This window comes from Galeopterus variegatus, unplaced genomic scaffold (assembly GCF_000696425.1).
Source record: "Galeopterus variegatus unplaced genomic scaffold, G_variegatus-3.0.2 Scaffold2044, whole genome shotgun sequence".
NCBI classification, from domain to species: Eukaryota; Metazoa; Chordata; class Mammalia; order Dermoptera; family Cynocephalidae; genus Galeopterus; species Galeopterus variegatus.
Window position 1 is genome coordinate 225,371 of NW_007728155.1, and position 18,117 is coordinate 243,487.

An 18,117-nucleotide genomic window follows, 5' to 3' on the forward strand; every position below is an offset into this window, starting at 1 on the left:
CTTTTTCACTCAGGTTGTACTGATGCACTTCTGGGACTCCTGGATGGGTAACAAGGTGTAGCTCCTTGCCTCAGAGATAGAGGTGTCTGAGCAAACCGTGATACTAAGTTGCATGTCCTCCAGCAAGTCCCTCTCCCTCTCTGGGCCTCAGTTTTCTCATGTGAAGAATGAAGTATATGAGCTAGCACTGCCAGGATCCTCCTCAGTTCTGGCCTTTAATTCTGTGGCTGCAAAGATAAACCCCTCCAGGAGATTGGGGAATTTATCAAGGCCCTCAGGAGGCAGCGGGGCTGGCTGTATGAGATGCTTGGGTTGCTTTCCACGCACAAGCGCCTCACCCCTGTTGTTCTGGCCTGGCCTGGTGCCTCCCGCTTTGAGACACCCTGAGCCTCCCCTCCTCTTGCCTTTGCCTCTCTCTTCACAGCCCCTTCCAAACACTCGCAGGTAAGGTCTGGAGCTGAAGATGGGATCCCACTGCCCCCACCCAGGTCCTTCCCTCCTTCCCTCCCTCCCTGGCGCCCATTAGCTAGCCCAGGCCATGGGGGCGGCGGCTGCTGAGTCCCCGTGCCAGGCCCAGCCCCCGGAGACGCACCTGTTCTGACCTGCTGAGCAGGTTCCCAGGTTTCTGCCGTCGTCGTTGTTGGCCACGGCGTGGGAAGCAGCTTTGGGGGAGCTCGGAGCTCCCGATCACGGCTTCGTGCGGGTAGCTACACCTGGCGGATAGAACAGAGCCGGGTCCCCTAGTGAAGACCTAAGGGGGTAGGCAGGTGTGTCAGTGCCTTGGGACTCCGCAATTTCCTGCCTTCTGGTCAGTGCCTTATCCAGCTCTAGAGCCGGCTCCCAGGGAGAACTCTGTGGAACTTCAGAAACGCTGGGCAGGTCTGCCTTTCAACCAATGCCCCTGTCCCTGGGAGCCGAGATGTGGGGGCCTGAGACCTGGCTGCTGCTTCTGCTCCTGGCATCATTTACAGGTAGGACTTGCCTGAACCATCAGGACCCTTGCTTCTGAGCCCAACCTGGCACAGACATGCAGGCACAAACACATAGACACACACATTCACACACACATGCACACAAATATTCTCTTTACTTTGACTCTGGACTGAGAAACCAATCTCTCCTACTCCCAGCTGCCAGCAGTACCCCCAGAAAAGCCAGTGTAGCTCTTCCCTTTCATATTCCCTCCCAACCCCCAGGCTGCTTACTATGTCTGGGGTCCCTGACTACCTCTGCCAAAGCCTTGCCTAGACCTGAGCTGTGTCTGGAGGAATAGATATGGTGACCCAGTGCAGGTGGGCAGGGAGGCAGAACTGGTGAGGACCCTGCTCACCCCAGGGTTTCATGGAGGCTCCTTGGCCTATCCCTTGGGCTCCAGAGCTGCTGCCTGGAAATGGGGCTGACTCAGGGCTGAGCTGGTCTCAGCAGTCATCGGAGTGCAGGAAGCCTGATGCCCAGAGAGTGGACAGGGCATTCTATTCCCTTCTTTTCTCTCCATGATGTTCTAGAGAACCAGGACTGGGGCACGTGTTGGGAGACTATGGCCCCTCACTTTCCCTGGGCACACTATTAGGTGCCAGGGTGGTAATAAAGGGGTTGTTCAGATGGGTGGGGGTCTAGGGAAGGGTATCTTTTAGATGGGGTGTGGTCCCTTTTGTTCATCTTTTGTTCTCCCCATTTTGTCAGTTAGATGCCTTTTATTACTCCCCACCTCCTGCCTGTCTGATGTAGAGCAGGCATACAGTATAGGCATTTATAATCTTCAGAGCGGGGGAGAGAGCATGTGTGTGCGCATGCCCAATGAGACCATGGTGGGATTCCATAGGCTGTTCCCAGGGAAATGAGTAACAAAGACATCTTTCTTTTTGGAAAGATGGGGCCCTATCTGGATAGGACAGTTTGATTCTCAGCCCCAGGAGCAGTAGCTAGGGAGCCTCAGTTGTCCAGGAGGACCCAGCCGTGATTCCCTGCTGAAGCTCTCAGGAGAACAAGACCTAGATGTGTGGATCGGTGGGGGTGTGGGCTGCCCTCACTCTGATCTTATAGGGGAAGGTCACTTGTCCAGCCTCCAGTCACAGGATACTGAGCTCCAACCCCTGCCATCCCTCCAACCCCTGTGTCTTAATTCCCATCTTCCAGACAATCCTTCTCACTTGCTTAGATCAAGAGTGCGGGGCCTCATGGCTGGGGCCAGGAAACCCAACAGTCACTTTCCTATAGGATCTACCCACACCTAAAGAATGGAGCCATGCTCTCTCAGGACTTGGAAGGGATCAAAGAGATCACCACTCCAACTCCCTCATTTTACAGATGGAAAAATTGAAAGAAATAGATTGGCAAGTGAGATCTACAAGATAACCTGGTGTTGGAAGCATAACGAGGGTTAGTGTCTTCGTCTCCTGACTCCTAGTCCACTAAAGAATAATACTTTTGAGTGCACACTGGGTACAGCCAAGGTACTAGATACTGGAGATGCAATGGTGAATAAGACACGGTCCCTACCTTCCTTTTCCATGATGCAAAACTTCTCTCAAAGAGAAGTCTAAGGAAGGGAAAAGGAGACCCCCTTCTAGTTAGGAAATTACCCCTGACCTCACCCAATGCCTGAGTGAGAGGTGCTGTGGTAAAGGAGGAAGTCTGACTCCAGGATTCCTAGTAAGATGCCACTCTGCTGGTACTGTTGCTATAGCCTGCACAGAGCTGGAGGTTGCTCTGAGGGCTGGAGACTCAGACCTTAGGTTCCCACCTGAGGATCAGATGGTCCCACCTCTACTGCCACCTCCATTCTGGCTATGCTGTGTGCAGGCATCTTCTTAAAGGCCCCTTAGGAACCTGGAATGTTTCAGGTCTCTGAAAAATCCGTGGACTTGGAAGCCAGGAATCTTGAGTTCTGATCCTGTTTCTACTATTAGTTTGCTAGGTGGCCTTGGGTAACTAAGAAACTAGACCTCAGTAGACCAAGAACTAGGACCAGATGATTTCTATGGACCTTCCAACTCTGATACTATGTCTCTGCGATTGTCCAACCCCTGGCTGAAGGTGGGTGCTGGGGTGTTGGAAAAGTCGGTCTGACTATGGAGACAGAAGGAGGAAAGTGTCCTGGTCCTGTCTCTCAGTGGGGAGCAGAGTATCTTTCCCCAGGATATTGCCTTCCTAGCCATACTGTGAATTAGGGCCCCCCCACCCCAACTACTGGGCCATTGGAGCTCTGAGCCCCAGGGCCCTGCCCCACCCCTCACAGGGAGAGGAGCCCCAGCTTGGGAGGTGCCTCAACACCACAGCTCTTTGTCTCTCCTTAATGGGATGAGTTTCCGGGCGAGGTCTCCTCCCTTCTCCCTCCCCCATCTCCTGCCCTGAGGCTGAGGGGCTCAAACCTACAAGATACCCCCCCCATAGGATTCTAGTCCCCAGCTCTTTGTGCAGGGCCAGAGGATGAGTGGCTCTCTGAATTCTGAGGTCTGTCTTCTGAGGGTTAGGATCAGCTTTCTGTCTGAAGTTAGTTTCCTAGAAAGGGAGGGGCCCCATCCCTGCTTTTCTACTCCTGTTTACAGAGGGGGGCAGGCCCTTTCCTGCAGGACCTACCCAAACTCAGGGAAGCCAGAAAGGGAGGCTAGCTTCCCCACCCAAGGTGGTGAGAACTAGGAGAATCCCAGGGAATCCCTGTGGCCCCAGTGACCTCGGTCCTACCCTAGTGTTTAAGGGAGTGGGTCTAAGGGACCCCAGCCACAGAGATGGTGGTGAGGAACTTAGAATTCATGATCTCATCTTCTGGACCACAACCTCTGGATCCTGGGGTCCTCCAGGCAAAGTGAATGGGGGCGAGCCATAGTGGGGAGCAAGCCCAGTGCGGCAAGAATGTCTGGGATTTCTGGCCTCCAAAACTTGCTTTTGTACTTACTGAAGTCTAGACAGAGACAGGGATGGAGGTGATGTGGGGAACTGAGGCAGGAAAGGAGTAGAGGAGCCTAGGGTCTGGATCTGGGAATAAAACTAAAATGAGGAGGTGAAGTTCAGAACGAGGGAATCATCCACCGTGCCTCCTGGAGGATGGCTGTGGAGAAGGCAGATGGGATCATCACACTGTCACTGGATCAGGGAGCCTCTGGCCTCAGGAGCTTTTCCCATAGTTTTTTGTCCCCTCTCCTCGCTTCCTTCTAAAACTGGTATGTGCTGAGAGCTGGAGTTGAAGCTGTGATTTGGGGTGGAGCAGAGCTGGTCACAGTGTGTGTGTGGGGGGGTGAGGGGTGGTAGTATTGGGGGGGAGCCTAGAATTGCAGGAGTTTGAGAGAAGCTGAATTCTGGGTCTCCCACCCACAGTGTGGCTGTTGTGGTGACTCAGCCAGGCTCAGACTCTGGCTCCGGGGGGTTTAGGAGACTTATCTGTGCTGGGAGCTGTGTCTGGGCCAGAGCCGGGGCTGCCTCAAGGCCTGTCCTCCTCCATTGTTCTTATCTCCCTTTGTGATTGGTGTGGCCCCCCTCCCCAGACACTAATCTGTGGGTGGGCACTCTGCCCAGGTTGGGAAGCTCTCACTAAGCTGGGGGGCTTAGGACAATGCAGGGTAAGTGAGGGAGGTGGATAAGGGCGAGGGAGAATCTTCTGGTTTTCAAAGTTCCTTAGCACTCCAAGGCCAAGGTCAAGGTGGATTTTTCAAAAGATCTTGCCGGGATGTTTAAGTCACCTGTCCTGGATGGGGGGCTTTGATGCTCTCCTCCCAGGGCCTTTCTTACCCCAAACTCGTATGTACTTCAGCTCTGTGGTGGAAGTTGTTGCTGAGGGGGCAGGGGAGGCAAGAGTTAACAAAGGAGAATGAGACCCTAGACAGCTTGGACCCCTCCCCCTTGCCCCAGGCAGGATTCCCACCCTCCTCCCCTGCCCCCCTCTCCTGCCTCCTTCCCACCAAACCCACACCAGACAACCCTTACCCCAGGCCTGGAGCTAGAGCTGGTTTTTCTGGTGGTGGCAGTGACAGATTCCCAGGCAGAGGCCTCCTTGGGGGGCCAGAGGTGCTGGGAGGGCCTAGGGGAATGGTGGGGGGGGTAAAAGGGTGGGTGTCCCTTTAGTAGGAACCTGGAGAGCAAGGGCAGAGGGAGCTTTTGTTTTGTTCTATTGGGGAGCCTTTGATGGCAATTTCCCATCACCTGGAAGGACAGTGACCTCATCTCTGGGTATCTCCACCTTGAGCCTGACATGAATCTGCCCTCAGGTCTTGGGGTGAGGTGGGGAGAGATATACACTCCAGACAGGATGCAGAGACAAAGGCTCAGAACCACATGCCACTGACCAAGGGCAGCTGAGACAGATAGACATGCGAAAGCCAAGATAAACCAATATCAAAATATTTACTATGTGTGCAGAGTTCTGCGGGGCAAGAATGCATACCATGCATACAGAGAGTGTGCAATGCACACGGGATGGTGCGTGCACACGTGTTCACACACAGCCCAGTACATAGCACAGACAAGTAAGTAAATATACTCCCTGAAGATAAGACATGAACACATACATGTGCCAAACACCCCCAAATTCATGCAAGGAGATAGGCTCACATGCATATGAACTAGTACTAAGCTGGCTAGTCCCTCACCCAAAGATAAGCAGACATTTAGACATAAAAGACTCACACTTCCTTACTTCCTCCTTCTCACAGACCGACTTCTAGGACCCCTAAGTGTAACTCTGTAAGTACTAGCAGGGGATGCTAATGGAGAAAGGCGCCTCATAAAGAAAAGAGCTCTTCCTCAAAGAGGCTGTCCATGGCTGTGTATCTGCAGGTGCCAGCCTCAGTTTCCCCTCCTAAGATCAGATGCCAGACCTCACACAGAAAGGAAAATTGAGATCCAGGCACAGGGTGGGGAGCAGCCAGCTAGCCCAAGCCAGGAATGGAAGGCCTGTCTAGGATCGGGCGGGGTGCACAAAGGGCAGGGCCCTGAAGAGGCCCGTGGGGGCCTGGCCGGGGTGGGGGAGGCTGAGGGCAGGGATCCCGTCTGGCCAGTTGGGCCTGTTCTCCCTTGCGCAAGGTAGTGGCGGCTGTAGCTAGGTCTGCTGCTGTGTGGCAGCCTCTGAGTCACCAAGGCTCCTGACCAGCGTCCTGTACTCCCAGGAGGAGGGGTGGGAAGGCCAGAGGAGGAGTGCCCAGCTAGCCAGAGTCCCCCAGCCTCAGCAAACAATTTGTAGCAGAAGGGTCCATGGGCTTGGCCTGGTCACCACATGCCCGATGGGTGACCTCACCACGCAGGCCATGTGTCTCCTTAGGTCTGGTGACATCATCATGCTGACGCCAGGTAGGTACTGGGTGGGGGAGAGAAGGAGGAGGCAGTCCTGGCCTGCCCTGGCCTGGGAGCCTGGGCTCCTGGGTCTATTTAGCACAGGACAGGGATTCTAGGCCTCGAGTTTTCTTTTCTCTTCTCTTGCAGCCTAAGGGGTAGGGATGGGGGTGTATCTGGAGAAGGGTATTGCCCCAGGCTGAGAAGCTCCTACTAAATAGTGGATTTAGCACAAAGGGGGGCTGTGGGAGAGCTCTAGAAGGGACTCCTGTTATACTGGGTTCCTCATTCAGCAAAGCTTGGGCTTGCCCCTTGCGGGTAGGGATCTTGAATTCACAGGTAAGGGCATAGAGGATTGGGACTCAGGCAGGTGCTGGGTACTTACTGCCTGCTGTGTCCTAAGAAAGAAGTTATTTTTGGTGTGTGTGTGGGGGTATGGGTGATTAGTGGTGGGGAGAGGGCAAATGGTTGGCAAGTATAGGAATAGGGATGGGAAATACACCATCTGACATTGTCCCAGAAATAGTCTTTAGAAAAGTTTGAGTGTCCCAGTGGCACAGGGCTTGAGATCCCTGTGACCTGCACAGATACCAGCATTTGAAGCAGAGGATGTGCTGGGGAGCCTCTATCCCAAGCCCACCCCCAGCCCTTCCTTGCCAGCCCTGCTTCCTCTAACGCTGGGAGGAGGTGCTTGGGAGGGGTGCAGGCGGTTAGCTGGACTCCCAGGCTGGGCTGGGTGGGACCAGCATCAGCTTAGGCAGGTCAGGGCCCTGGTATCCGGCCCTGCAGGTCTGTCCCGTCCCATTCAGGCCCTCCCAGCACCCAACAGCATTCTCCCTCCCTCTACTCCTGCCAGCAGGGCCACAGGACCTCTTCCCCTGTCCCATGCTCTACCTCACTGGTACCCTCTGGTCCGTCTGCTGGGGCTTTGCTTCCCTCCATCCCTTCTTTCTCTATCTGTCCAGTCTGAGGTACTCCCTTTGTCAGTGAACCCAGCAGCCAGCCTATCCTGCTTCCATCCCAAGGTTGCCATGTCAATGCCCTCCCTGCCCTGCCCAGCCCAGCCAAGGACTGCTCATTCTTCCTCATTCTACTCTTTCCTTCTTCTGCCTGTCTCTCTAGTTCATTCATTTACCCACTCATTCATTCATTCAATAAACATTAATTGAGCCTCAGTTATGTACCAGGAATGGAGACCACCTACAACTGAGCACTAAATCAGAAATCATGTTTCCATGTGTGATGTGAGATGTTATTTTGAGCTCAATCTGGTGGGCAGACGAGAAAATAGCAAATACAATCTGTGGGATAAAATGTTATGAGAGGGTTAAAAGCAGGGTGCTAGGGGAGTACAAAGGAAAGGCACCTAATGCTGCTTGAAGTGGAGGTAGAGGAGGGAGGACTCCAGGAAGAGGTGATGCCTAAGCGGAGTCTTAAAGGATGAGTAGGAGTTATCCCGACAATGATGAGTAGGAGCTACCAGACAGAGGGCGGAATGCACTCCAGGCATGGACTACCGTGTGAGCAAAGAAAGGTGAGCAAAGGGTGTGTGAAGTGCTGGGCAGAGGCAGAAACTAAAAACTGTCGGGGGTTGCTGGAGTATACATTCTAAGGCAAGGAGCTCTTGCTATCCCAGAGCACCCACCCACTCTGCCCCCACCCCCTAACCTTGTATTTCACGTTTCATTCTGTGACTCCAAATGTATTTCTTCCTAACCATGAGCTTCCCTAGGCCCTGTCTGCCTCCCTCATAAATTACTCATCCTAGAAATTTAGGAGTTGGCTTTCAGTCTTTGATCTCCCTCATCTGTCTTTGTGGTCAGTAACCAAATCCATCCCAGTCAAATTTCCCCCAGGAACTGCCCCCTCTTCGCCCTGGCAATACCACGCCAGGGCTGTAGCTGCAGCCTCCTAGTGAGTGTCCTGTCTTCAGTCTCCCTACTTTCTACTCAGACTTGCCTCAGGCCACTCCCTGGCTAAGGAACCTTCAATGACTCCCCATTTCCTTGACCAAATCTGAATTCCTTTGCCTGCCAGGAAAGGTCTGGGGTGATTTGACCCCACCCTATCCCAACCATATTTTCCACTTCTGCTCAACACACACACCCTGCCTAGAGAACCTAGGTTGGGTCTTCTCCACTTTGCTTCCTGAACCAGCCAGCCTCTCCACCTCTTTGGTGTTTGCTCACTTTGGTCCCTTATCTGGATGCCTTTCCAGGTTTCTCCCCCTCCTAATACTACCCAACTCATGCATGAGGCCCTCCCACATGACGGGACCACAGTGACTGCCCCTTCCCACAAGTGGCCTGCAACACACCACTGAGCACTACATCAGAAACCACCATTGTACATTTCCATAACTGTTGTATCTCTTCCTCCTGAACAGGCCTCAATTTCTATGAGGACAGGGAGTGGATTCTTATTTGCAGATAAGGTTACATGATGGATATCACTGATTCCAAAATCCCTGCTCCCTGTGAGTGTGCAAAACACTAGCTCTTCATTTCTGGTCCTCTGATTCTGGCCCCCCATTCTTGCCCTGTCGCTGTGTTTAGCCTGACCTCATCTCTCTGGGCCTCTGACCCGGGTCCTTTCTGTGTTCAGCGACTTGCTCATTCCGGCCTCTGAGCCCTGGTTCATGCCATTCCTCCCACGTGGAATACCTACTTCTCTCTGGGAATCCCGGTCTCTCATCTTCAAGCCATGAAAAGAATGTTCCAAAGGGCATATAGGATGGACCCTTCCCACTCCTTTTCCCCCATCCCAGACACCAGTGGTTCCGGACCCTTGCCATGGCTCCAGGCCACACTTCCTGAAAGCATCCACTTTTATCCTGTTGGCAGGCTGAGTCTCCTGTGGAAGTTTGTCCATGTCTTTCCCTGTTTCTGTGTGCATAAATTCCATTTTCCTGAGAACTCTGAGCTTCCTGAGGACAGGAGCTGGATTTCCCATCGTGTTACAGCCTCCCACATTACAATTGCTCAGGATACAATCCTAGGCTGCAAGAGGGTGTGAGTTTTCCATAAATTGTCTGTGTGGCCTTAGGCAAGACACTTCCTTTCTCTGGGTCTCAGTTTCCTCATCTGTTAAATGGTGATAATAACGCCTACCTCTTGGGAATGTTTTGTGGATCTAATGAGGTAATGAACTGAACGCGCTTTGCAAGCATAAAATGCTCCAGGATTTCCGCTGCCTTTGCCGTCATTATCTTTGTGAATACGCTCCCCGGCCCTGGCAGCGCCCCTAACCCTGGCTGCTCCTGTCTGCCCTCTGCAGGCCGGTGTCCCGCGGGTGAACTGGAGACCTCAGACTTGGTGACCGTGGTGCTGGGCCAGGATGCAAAGCTGCCCTGCTTCTACAGAGGAGACCCTGGCGAGCAGGTGGGGCAGGTGGCATGGGCTCGGGTGGACGCGGGCGAGGGCGTCCGAGAGCTGGCGCTACTGCACTCCAAGTACGGACTACATGTGAGCTCTGCCTACGAGGGCCGCGTGGAACAGCCGCCGCCCCCACGGGACCCCCTTGACGGCTCCGTGCTCCTGCGCAACGCCGTGCAGGCCGACGAGGGAGAGTACGAGTGCCGCGTCAGCACCTTCCCCGCCGGCAGCTTCCAGGCACGGCTGCGGCTCCGAGTGCTGGGTGAGTGGGGCCGGCTGGGCATGGTCTGGGGCTGCTGTGTGTGCAGATGCTCCAGGACCCCAAGCCCGGGATCTCGGAGGAGAGAAGCCAGAGGCAGACAGCAGCAGAGATGAGGACTGCAGAGATGGGTGGAGCAGAGGCAGAACACGGATAAAAGATGGGGTCCTGTAGGGGTGAGGGAGCTTCATCCAGCCCATCCTCCCACCCAATCCAGAAATTCTCTCCGGTAACCCCGAAAGCTGAGGAAGAATCCATTTACTAAGAAGGTCTTCCTTCCGATGACCTGAAATCTCCCTCTCTGTTACCTTTGCCCTCTGGAGGAATACCGCACAGGCTCATTCTCTCTTCTGCCTTTCAAAGAGCTGCGAATTTTTTGTTATACTCCACCAAAATCTACTCTTCTCCAAGCTCAGCTTGCACAGCTTTCTGTCACAGTTCCACTAGGGTCACTGATTCAAAAGTCCCCCCTCCCCCCACCCTCCCCGCGGCCCCATCCTGAGCTCCATGATTTAAATTTAATTTTTTTTTTTTTCGGCTGGCTCGTATGGGCATCCAACACCTTGCTCTAACCAGCTGAGCTAACCAGCCAGCCCTGCTCCACAGTTTTATAATGTGGAGTCTGGATGTGGACACACAGGACCAGCTATGGTGTAGCCATACATGACAGGTGGTGCTAATACCTTCCTTGATCTGGACCTTCAGTGAATGTAGTCTGAGATCACAATCAACTTTTTTTTTTTTTTTTTTTTTAAAGATGACTGGTAAGGGAATCTTAACCCTTGACTTGGTGTTGCCAGCACCACGCTCTCCCAAGTGAGCTAACCAGCCATTTCTATATAGGATCCGAACCCGTGGCCTTGGTGTTATCAGCACTGCACTCTCCCAAGTGAGCCACGGGCCACCCCTCACAATCAACTTTTAAATCACCTTTCTTTTTTTCTTTTGCTGTTATTTTCCACTTTGTACTGTGCACACTTAGGTCAACCCTAGACCTATGGTTGAGTCTTTCCTTCTGTGCTTGGGCTATTAATATTTTGAAGATAAAAATAAAGGCCTTTATTGTTTCCCTTTGCCTGTGTGGAAGTTAGTAACACCAGCCTTGAAAAACCTGGATGTGAATCAGTAGAAAAACTTGAGTGTGAATCTAGGCTTCATTACCTAATAGCTGATGACTTGGGACAAGTCATTTAAGCTCCCTGAGCTTCAGTTTCCTCACCTGTAAAATAGGGATAATAATACCTACCTCAGTAGCTTGTTGACAGAATTAAATGAGATAATGTTTGTAAAGTATTTAGCATAATAGTTGGCACATACTAAATGCATTTAATAAATGGCTATTATTATTATTATATAGATGACATCTGATTAATTTTTTAATTACTTCACTATTTTTATTTTTAAAATGACCCATGCTCATTGTAAAAAATTCAAACAATGAAGAAAGATACAGAGTCACCTGTAATTCTGCCTCTCATCTGGTGTATTCATTGGTGAAATAAGAGAAGGAAAGGGGGCCTGAAAGTTTGCAGTTGTGCAAGACTGAAACAGGATGGGCTGGGGCCTCCTGATGGGCTGTACAGACCTGTGACCCCTGCCTTCCCCATCTGCAGTACCTCCTCTGCCCTCACTGAATCCTGGTCCAGCGTTAGAAGAAGGCCAGGGTCTGACGCTGGCAGCCTCCTGCACAGCTGAGGGCAACCCGGCCCCCAGTGTAACCTGGGACACAGAGGTCAAAGGCACAACATCCAGCCGTTCCTTCAAACACTCCCGCTCTGCTGCTGTCACTTCAGAGTTCCACCTGGTGCCTAGCCGCAGCATGAATGGTCAGCCACTTACTTGTGTGGTGTCCCACCCTGGCCTGCTCCAGGACCAAAGGATCACCCACGTCCTGCAAGTGGCCTGTGAGTACTTGGATGCTCGGGTAGGGAGTTCCCGTGGGTTCTGAGAGGATTGGTGGGACACTGTGAGGCCCTGAGCCACTCACGCTGGCTAGCCTGGGGGCTGCAATGCATGACAGAGCACTAGTCTGAAGGTTGAAGACGTAGAGCCCAATCCCAGATGATCTCGGCAGATCACTTAGACCTCCCTGAGCATCAGTGTCCTTATCTTTACAAAGGAGATTATACTGCTTCACAGGGTTGTTGGGAGAATCAAATATAAACATGGATTTTTTTTTTTTTTTTAAAGATGACCGATAAAGGGATCGCAACCCTTTTGCTTGGTGTTGTCAGCACCACGCTCAACCAGTGAGCCAACCGGCCATCCCTATACAGGATCCGAACCCGCGGCCTTGGTGTCATCAGCACCGCACTCTCCCGAGTGAGCCACGGGCCGGCCCTAAACATGGATTTGAAAGCACTTTGTAAAATATACAATTTAGGGTTTGGAACTAGGAAAAGCCCTAGTTCTGCCATTTGCCAGCTGTTATTTAATCTTGATAGGCTTCATTTTCTTCATCAGCAAAATGAGTATAATTATAACAACTTAACAGGGTTTTAATGAGAATTAGAAAACACAAATGCAAGGGCCGGCCCATGGCTCACTCGGGAGAGTGTGGTGCTGATAACACCAAGGCCATGGGTTTGGATCCCTATATAGGGATGGCCGGTTCGCTCACTGGCTGAGCGTGGTGCTGACAACACCAAGTCAAGGGTTAAGATCCCCTTACCGGTCATCTTTTAAAAAAAAAAAAGAAAGAAAGAAAACACGAATGCAAAGCATCTTGTACAGTGTTTAGCTCATAGAAAGTGCTCAGTAAACAGTAGATATTATTTTCTCAGCATTAGACTTCAAGCCTCTTGGGGGGATAAGACTGTTTTCAGCTTAGGCTAATCCAGCATTTCGCACAAACTAGGTCCTCAACAAATGTATGTTTTAGAGCAATGAATGAACTAGTAGGATTATTAAGCCTTTGAAGAATCAGGCAGCATTTATTCGGCACCTGTTCTGTGACGAGCACTACACTAGGCACCACAGGAGATCCAGAAAAAGTGTGACACATCACTACCCTGAGGGACTTTGGGGCTTATTGCACGGGTAAACCAATATAGACTCTTTGAGCTCAGAGACGGGAGGGAACCCGTGTGGCCAGGAGCCGTCAGCGAGGTGGGGCTGAGCGAGGTTTGGCAGCAGATGAGTAGGACGGAGAAGGGCAAAGGGGAGGCTGTTCCAGGCAGGGTGGGGCATGGGGCGTGGGGCGGGGGCCCTTCAAGGAACCACACGTTTAAAGGCATCATTCCCATTCTTTCTCCTCCCACCTCCCATTCCAGTCCTTGCTGAGGCCTCTGTGAGGGGCCTTGAAGACCAAAAGCTGTGGCACGTTGGCAGAGAAGGAGCTATGCTCAAGTGCCTAAGTGAAGGGCAGCCTTCTCCCTCATACAACTGGACACGGTAAGGCCTGGGCCTGGGAGAGGGCCTAGCTTGGGACTAGGGTCCTTCCCTCTTAGGGCCAGGAGGTACTCATTACGGGCTGGGACAATATATTCTGAACCACATGTTCAGACCAATACAAAAATATGCATGGTCACCAAATATTATTGGCTTGCCGTAGGGAATCTAGGATACATTGTCATTGGTAGGGAATAAACTGATAAGTCCTTGGATTTTTTTCTTTTGATTTGTGAAACACAGCACAGTGTTATTATTATTATTATTATTTTTGGCAGCCGGCCAGTAAATATAACACAGTATTTAAATGTTAATATTTTATATACTTATGTGAGTGCGTAAAATGCATAAGACAAAAAGATACAGCTGACTGTAACTGTTGCTAAACCAACACCCCTGTAACTAGCACCTCAGAACACCCACCCACCTCCTCCAGTTTCCTCAAGGAGTCCTTGGCTTTTTTCCAGGGTCTGAGATGTCTAGAGAATTAGGGAGGGGTCAGATTCACATGTGTGTGAGCCCATGACAGGCATGTTCTCACGAATGAGCATATGAGTGATGCACGTGGCCTTGTGCCTGGGGCTATGGTCGTGTACCCTGCCATAAAACATCACGGGTGTTGAAGCATGCAGTCATATTTTCCAAGTACCTCTGAGCCCAGCTAGGAGTGGAGGGTCCTGTTGTGTGGACTTTTATAACATGTGTACCTGGTACCCAGTGCTGGATGATGTATGCCTGTGGGCACATGTGGGATGGCACACATGTGGATCTTCCCCGAGTGTGTGTGGGGGGTGCCCGGGTCAGGCTGGGTGGCAGGGAGAAGGGGCCTCTGCCTAGACCTGCCTAGGGGAGGGAGGGGCACCGTGGGAACAGCCGGAGGCTCTGGATGACGTCATGGGGGAGGGGGGTGGAGAGCTGCCTGGGCACGTTGGGTGGTGGCAGCCTCAGTCCGTCCCAGCAGGCACCCTTCAGCTTCCCTGTCCTCCAGGCTGGATGGGCCAATGCCCAGTGGGGTACGAGTAGAAGGGGACACTCTGGGCTTTCCCTCACTGACTACTGAGCACAGTGGCACCTACGTCTGCCATGTCAGCAACGAGCTGTCCTCGAGGGATTCTCAGGTCACGGTGGCTGTTCTTGGTAAGCACTGGGGGCAGAAACAAGGGATCTGGGTGAGGGCCTGGTGGGGGCAACAGAAAGCAAGGCAGACATAATGAACTGGGAAAGTATTTATCTGGAGGGGGCTGGACTGTGTATTTCGTAGAGGATCAAGCTGAGGGGGTGGTTTTGGATATGTTTTGTGAGGACAGTGTGCATGAGCCTGTGGGGTCTGGGGTGGGTCAGGGATCTGGGCACCCACTTCAGACAATGGTCTGTCTCCAGCAGACCCTCAGGAAGACTCAGGGAAGCAGGTGGACCTAGTGTCGGCCTCGGTGGTGGTGGTGGGTGTGATCGCCGCACTCTTGTTCTGCCTTCTGGTGGTGGTAGTGGTGCTCATGTCCCGATACCATCGGCGCAAGGCCCAGCAGATGACCCAGAAATAGTGAGTACTGGCCATTCCTGTGTGGGTAGAACTAAGCTGGGAATGAAGAGGGAGCAAAGGCAAGCAAGAGGTGGGTCAGGACCAAGGAGAGAGGGGTGACTGGGTGGCTTAACAAGTGGGGAGCTTTTGGACCAGACGTGGGCAGGGTCTTTCAGGCAGTGAGGAGGAGCTTGGGGCCTTGACCACAGCTGGATGAGGGGAACCGTACTGCCTAGTGAGGATCAAATCCATATGCCCGTGTGCCTTAGCCACACTGCCACCTGCAGCCACACACTCACACTTTCATGCCAGCAGGGCACCCACACCCTCCAGCCCTGTCTCACATAAGCTCAGCCAGGCTAGGCTCACCTTGGGAGACTGCCAGTACCCTCAGCTCCTGACAAGGGGGTGTCTTTCCCAGTGAGGAGGAGCTGACTCTGACCAGGGAGAACTCTATCCGGAGGCTGCATTCCCATCATACGGACCCCAGGAGCCAGGTATGTGCCAAGGTTGGGTGCATGCGTGGGTCGTGGCCACACTGGGGTTTGCTTGCACCTGGGCCCCTCTGCAGATCAGCAGAGCCCTCCACCAGATCTGGCCACTGATTCATAGCTGGGGCTGGGCTGGGGGTGGAGTGAGGGCATGTAGCTGCTTTGGGTCTGCTAGGGCTGCTCTGGAAGGTCCCTTTCAGCACTGGCCTAGGGGCTGCTCTGGGAAGCCACCATCAGTGCTGGTTCCAGGGTGGGTTCGGGGTGGTGGTGGGGGAGTGAGGATGTCTGTGTCAAGGAAAGAATGGGCCTGCAGATTGGGGGAAAAGGTGATTAGGGAGGAGGCTGGTGGAGGACGAGAGGGGAAGAGGCTGAGGGAAGGAGGCTGAGCTCTGTTCTAACTCCTCCCCCATGTCCGGGCCCTGCAGCCGGAGGAGAGTGTAGGGCTGAGAGCCGAGGGCCACCCTGATAGTCTCAAGGACAACAGTAGCTGCTCTGTGATGGTGAGGCCCCCGGCCCCACCGGTGTCCCCACCACTCTCCTCAGGCCCCTCTCCTGGTCCCAGACGTGGTGCGTCAGCAGCCCCCTTACCAGTCCCCTTCTCCTTGGCCCTTGCTCCCATGGCCCAGCCCCGCTTCTCTGCTTTGCCTTTGTTCTCCCATCTCCCCTTCCCCATGCCTGATGCTTGTTCCTGGCCCCTGATCTCCGAGCCCGTATGCCTCTGAGACAACTATTATCCCTGCTTGCCTGAACTCTGACCCCACTGTGACCCAACCATACCCCATTATGTCTGGCCACCCTGCCTTGGCTCCTGACCTGCCCTCTGCCCTTGGCTTCCAGAGTGAAGAGCCCGAGGGCCGCAGTTACTCCACGCTGACCACAGTGAGGGAGATCGAAACACAGACCGAACTACTATCTCCAGGCTCTGGGCGGGCAGAGGAAGAGGAAGATCAGGATGAAGGCATCAAACAGGCCATGAACCATTTTGTTCAGGAGAACGGGACCCTGCGGGCCAAGCCCACGGGCAATGGCATCTACATCAATGGGCGGGGCCACCTGGTCTGACCCAGGCTTGCCTCCCTCCTCTAGGCCTGGCTCCTTCTGTTGACACTGGGGATTTCAGCTCATCTCAGGGGCCTCCTTAAATGCCCCCACTTCTTGAGGAAGATGCTCCCTACCCCACTGACTGCTTGACTTTTTCCTCCAACCCTTCTGTTTGTTGGGAGGGCTCCACTGGTTGAGTCTCTCCCAGGTCACTGTGTGCAGGTCACTGTGTGTGTGCACTTGTGCCTGTGTGAGTATTCACTGACTGTGTGTGTGTGGAGGGGCGACTGTGCCCATGGTCTGTGTTGTGCTGTCATGTCAGAGTCCAAGTGAACCATGCTGTGTGTGCCATAGGATTCAGGTGGCCACATGGGGAGCGACATCAGGGTTTGGTTTGTGTGTCACGTGGCTGTGTGACCTCTGCCTGTAAATGCAGGTATTTTCCTCAGACCCCAGAGCAGTATTAGTGATGCAGAGATTAGAGGCAAGAGGTGGAGACTGTGGGCCAGATCCAGGTGTGCGGGCACAGCTGGAGCTGGAATCTGGCCTCTGGAGTGGGGGAGCTGGGCTCCCACCACCTGGGAGACGTTGGGGCAAGTGTGAAGCAGGTGGCCCTGGGGGCTGCCAGAGGCTTGAACTGTTACAGAAGAAGCCCTCTGCCCTCTGGTGGCCTCTGGGCCTGCTGCATGTACATATTTTCTGTAAATAAACCTGCACAGGAGAGCTTCTTTCAGGAATACTGCTCCAAATCCTCTAATAAGAGAGAAAACTTTTAAAACACTTTTGATTTGTCCAGATATTTGTTATTGGGATTGCTTATGGTGAGGCCAGCCTACATAGGAATTCAGTACAACTAGATGTGGCTCAGAACCCACCCCAGGAGTTAATTTCTGTAGTTCTGAAAGGTGCTCCTTCTAAGATATCTTCATCGAGGCAGCCCCTTGGGTGGGAGCCTGAGATCTGGTGGAGTCTGGAATTAAGGGTGTGAGCCTGTGGTTACTGGCAAAGGGAGGACAGGGAAGGGTCCTTGACCCTTGCGGCCCCTCAACTCTTCCCCTAGCCTCGTCTCTTTTTAGTTGTATCCACAGTTGTTTGTGGTCCCTTGGGGTGTTACTGAGACTTGGTGACAAGAGCTTCTGGTTCAATTGTGGTGTAGGAGAGAGAGGGTAGTGGTTTCAGACCAAGGGAGAGTAGGAGTTCAGGTGAGGTGAAGGAAGTGCTGGGAGTGAGAATGTCTCCTTTTCCCCCAGGAGTTTTTGGGTCACTAATTCAGGGCTCTTCTGACAATTTCTCTGGGGGACGGTTGGAGTTAGATGAATTTTATATTTACCTGGTCTACCTAGAGACACACTTAGAATGCCTAGATTTAGTGCCCAAATCCTGCTAGGCCTAAAATTTGCTGGACTTCTGGACAAAACGAGAGGCTCCCATCTCATGTTCCCCAGCCAGCCCAGGACTTTGAATGTGGATCCTGAAGATCTGGGATCCTATTATGTACATTTTGTGTAAATATGTGCATATTTGTACATAAAATGATATTCTGTTTTTAAATAAACAGATAAAACCTGTGCTCTGTCTGGTTCCTGTCTTGCCACTTGAACTGTGTGAGCCTAAATCCCATAGTCTGTCTTAGTACCATTCTCCCTGTGGTCCCAAATATGGAGGAGTTAGGGTGCCTGTAGCTGAAAGGGAAAACGGAAAGAATTGGCCTCCTCAAGACCTTCAGCCATCTCTGAAAGTCTCCAGAGAGGATGGTAGAGCTCAGAACCCCTTTCAGGATAG

General features: G+C 52.7%; 1 protein-coding gene across 2 annotated transcripts; it reads left to right on the forward strand.

Annotated features, from left to right (window-relative positions):
- The first annotated feature begins 458 nt into the window (after nucleotides 1-458).
- On the forward strand, nucleotides 459-17,086 carry PVRL4 (poliovirus receptor-related 4). 2 transcript variants are annotated; one of them, XM_008580227.1, is made up of 9 exons: nucleotides 459-971; nucleotides 9,538-9,897; nucleotides 11,508-11,798; nucleotides 13,167-13,287; nucleotides 14,273-14,421; nucleotides 14,668-14,824; nucleotides 15,225-15,300; nucleotides 15,720-15,794; nucleotides 16,132-17,086. In XM_008580227.1, exons 1-9 carry the CDS (start codon nucleotides 896-898, stop codon nucleotides 16,354-16,356), a joined length of 1,530 nt encoding a protein of 509 aa, XP_008578449.1. In that variant the 5' UTR covers nucleotides 459-895; the 3' UTR covers nucleotides 16,357-17,086. The 2 variants fall into 2 exon arrangements, with proteins under 2 accessions (XP_008578449.1, XP_008578450.1); XM_008580228.1 differs by lacking the exon at nucleotides 15,720-15,794 and having other exon boundaries at nucleotides 16,132-16,760.
- Nucleotides 17,087-18,117: the final 1,031 nt, after the last annotated feature.

Coding starts and splice junctions, on each gene's coding strand:
- PVRL4 (XM_008580227.1), top strand. CDS start 896: ATGCCCCTGTCCCTGGGAGCCGAGATGTGGGGGCCTGAGACCTGGCTG. Junction 15,301..15,719: donor ATACGGACCCCAGGAGCCAG/GTATGTGCCAAG, acceptor CGGGCCCTGCAG/CCGGAGGAGAGTGTAGGGCT. Junction 15,795..16,131: donor ACAGTAGCTGCTCTGTGATG/GTGAGGCCCCCG, acceptor CTTGGCTTCCAG/AGTGAAGAGCCCGAGGGCCG.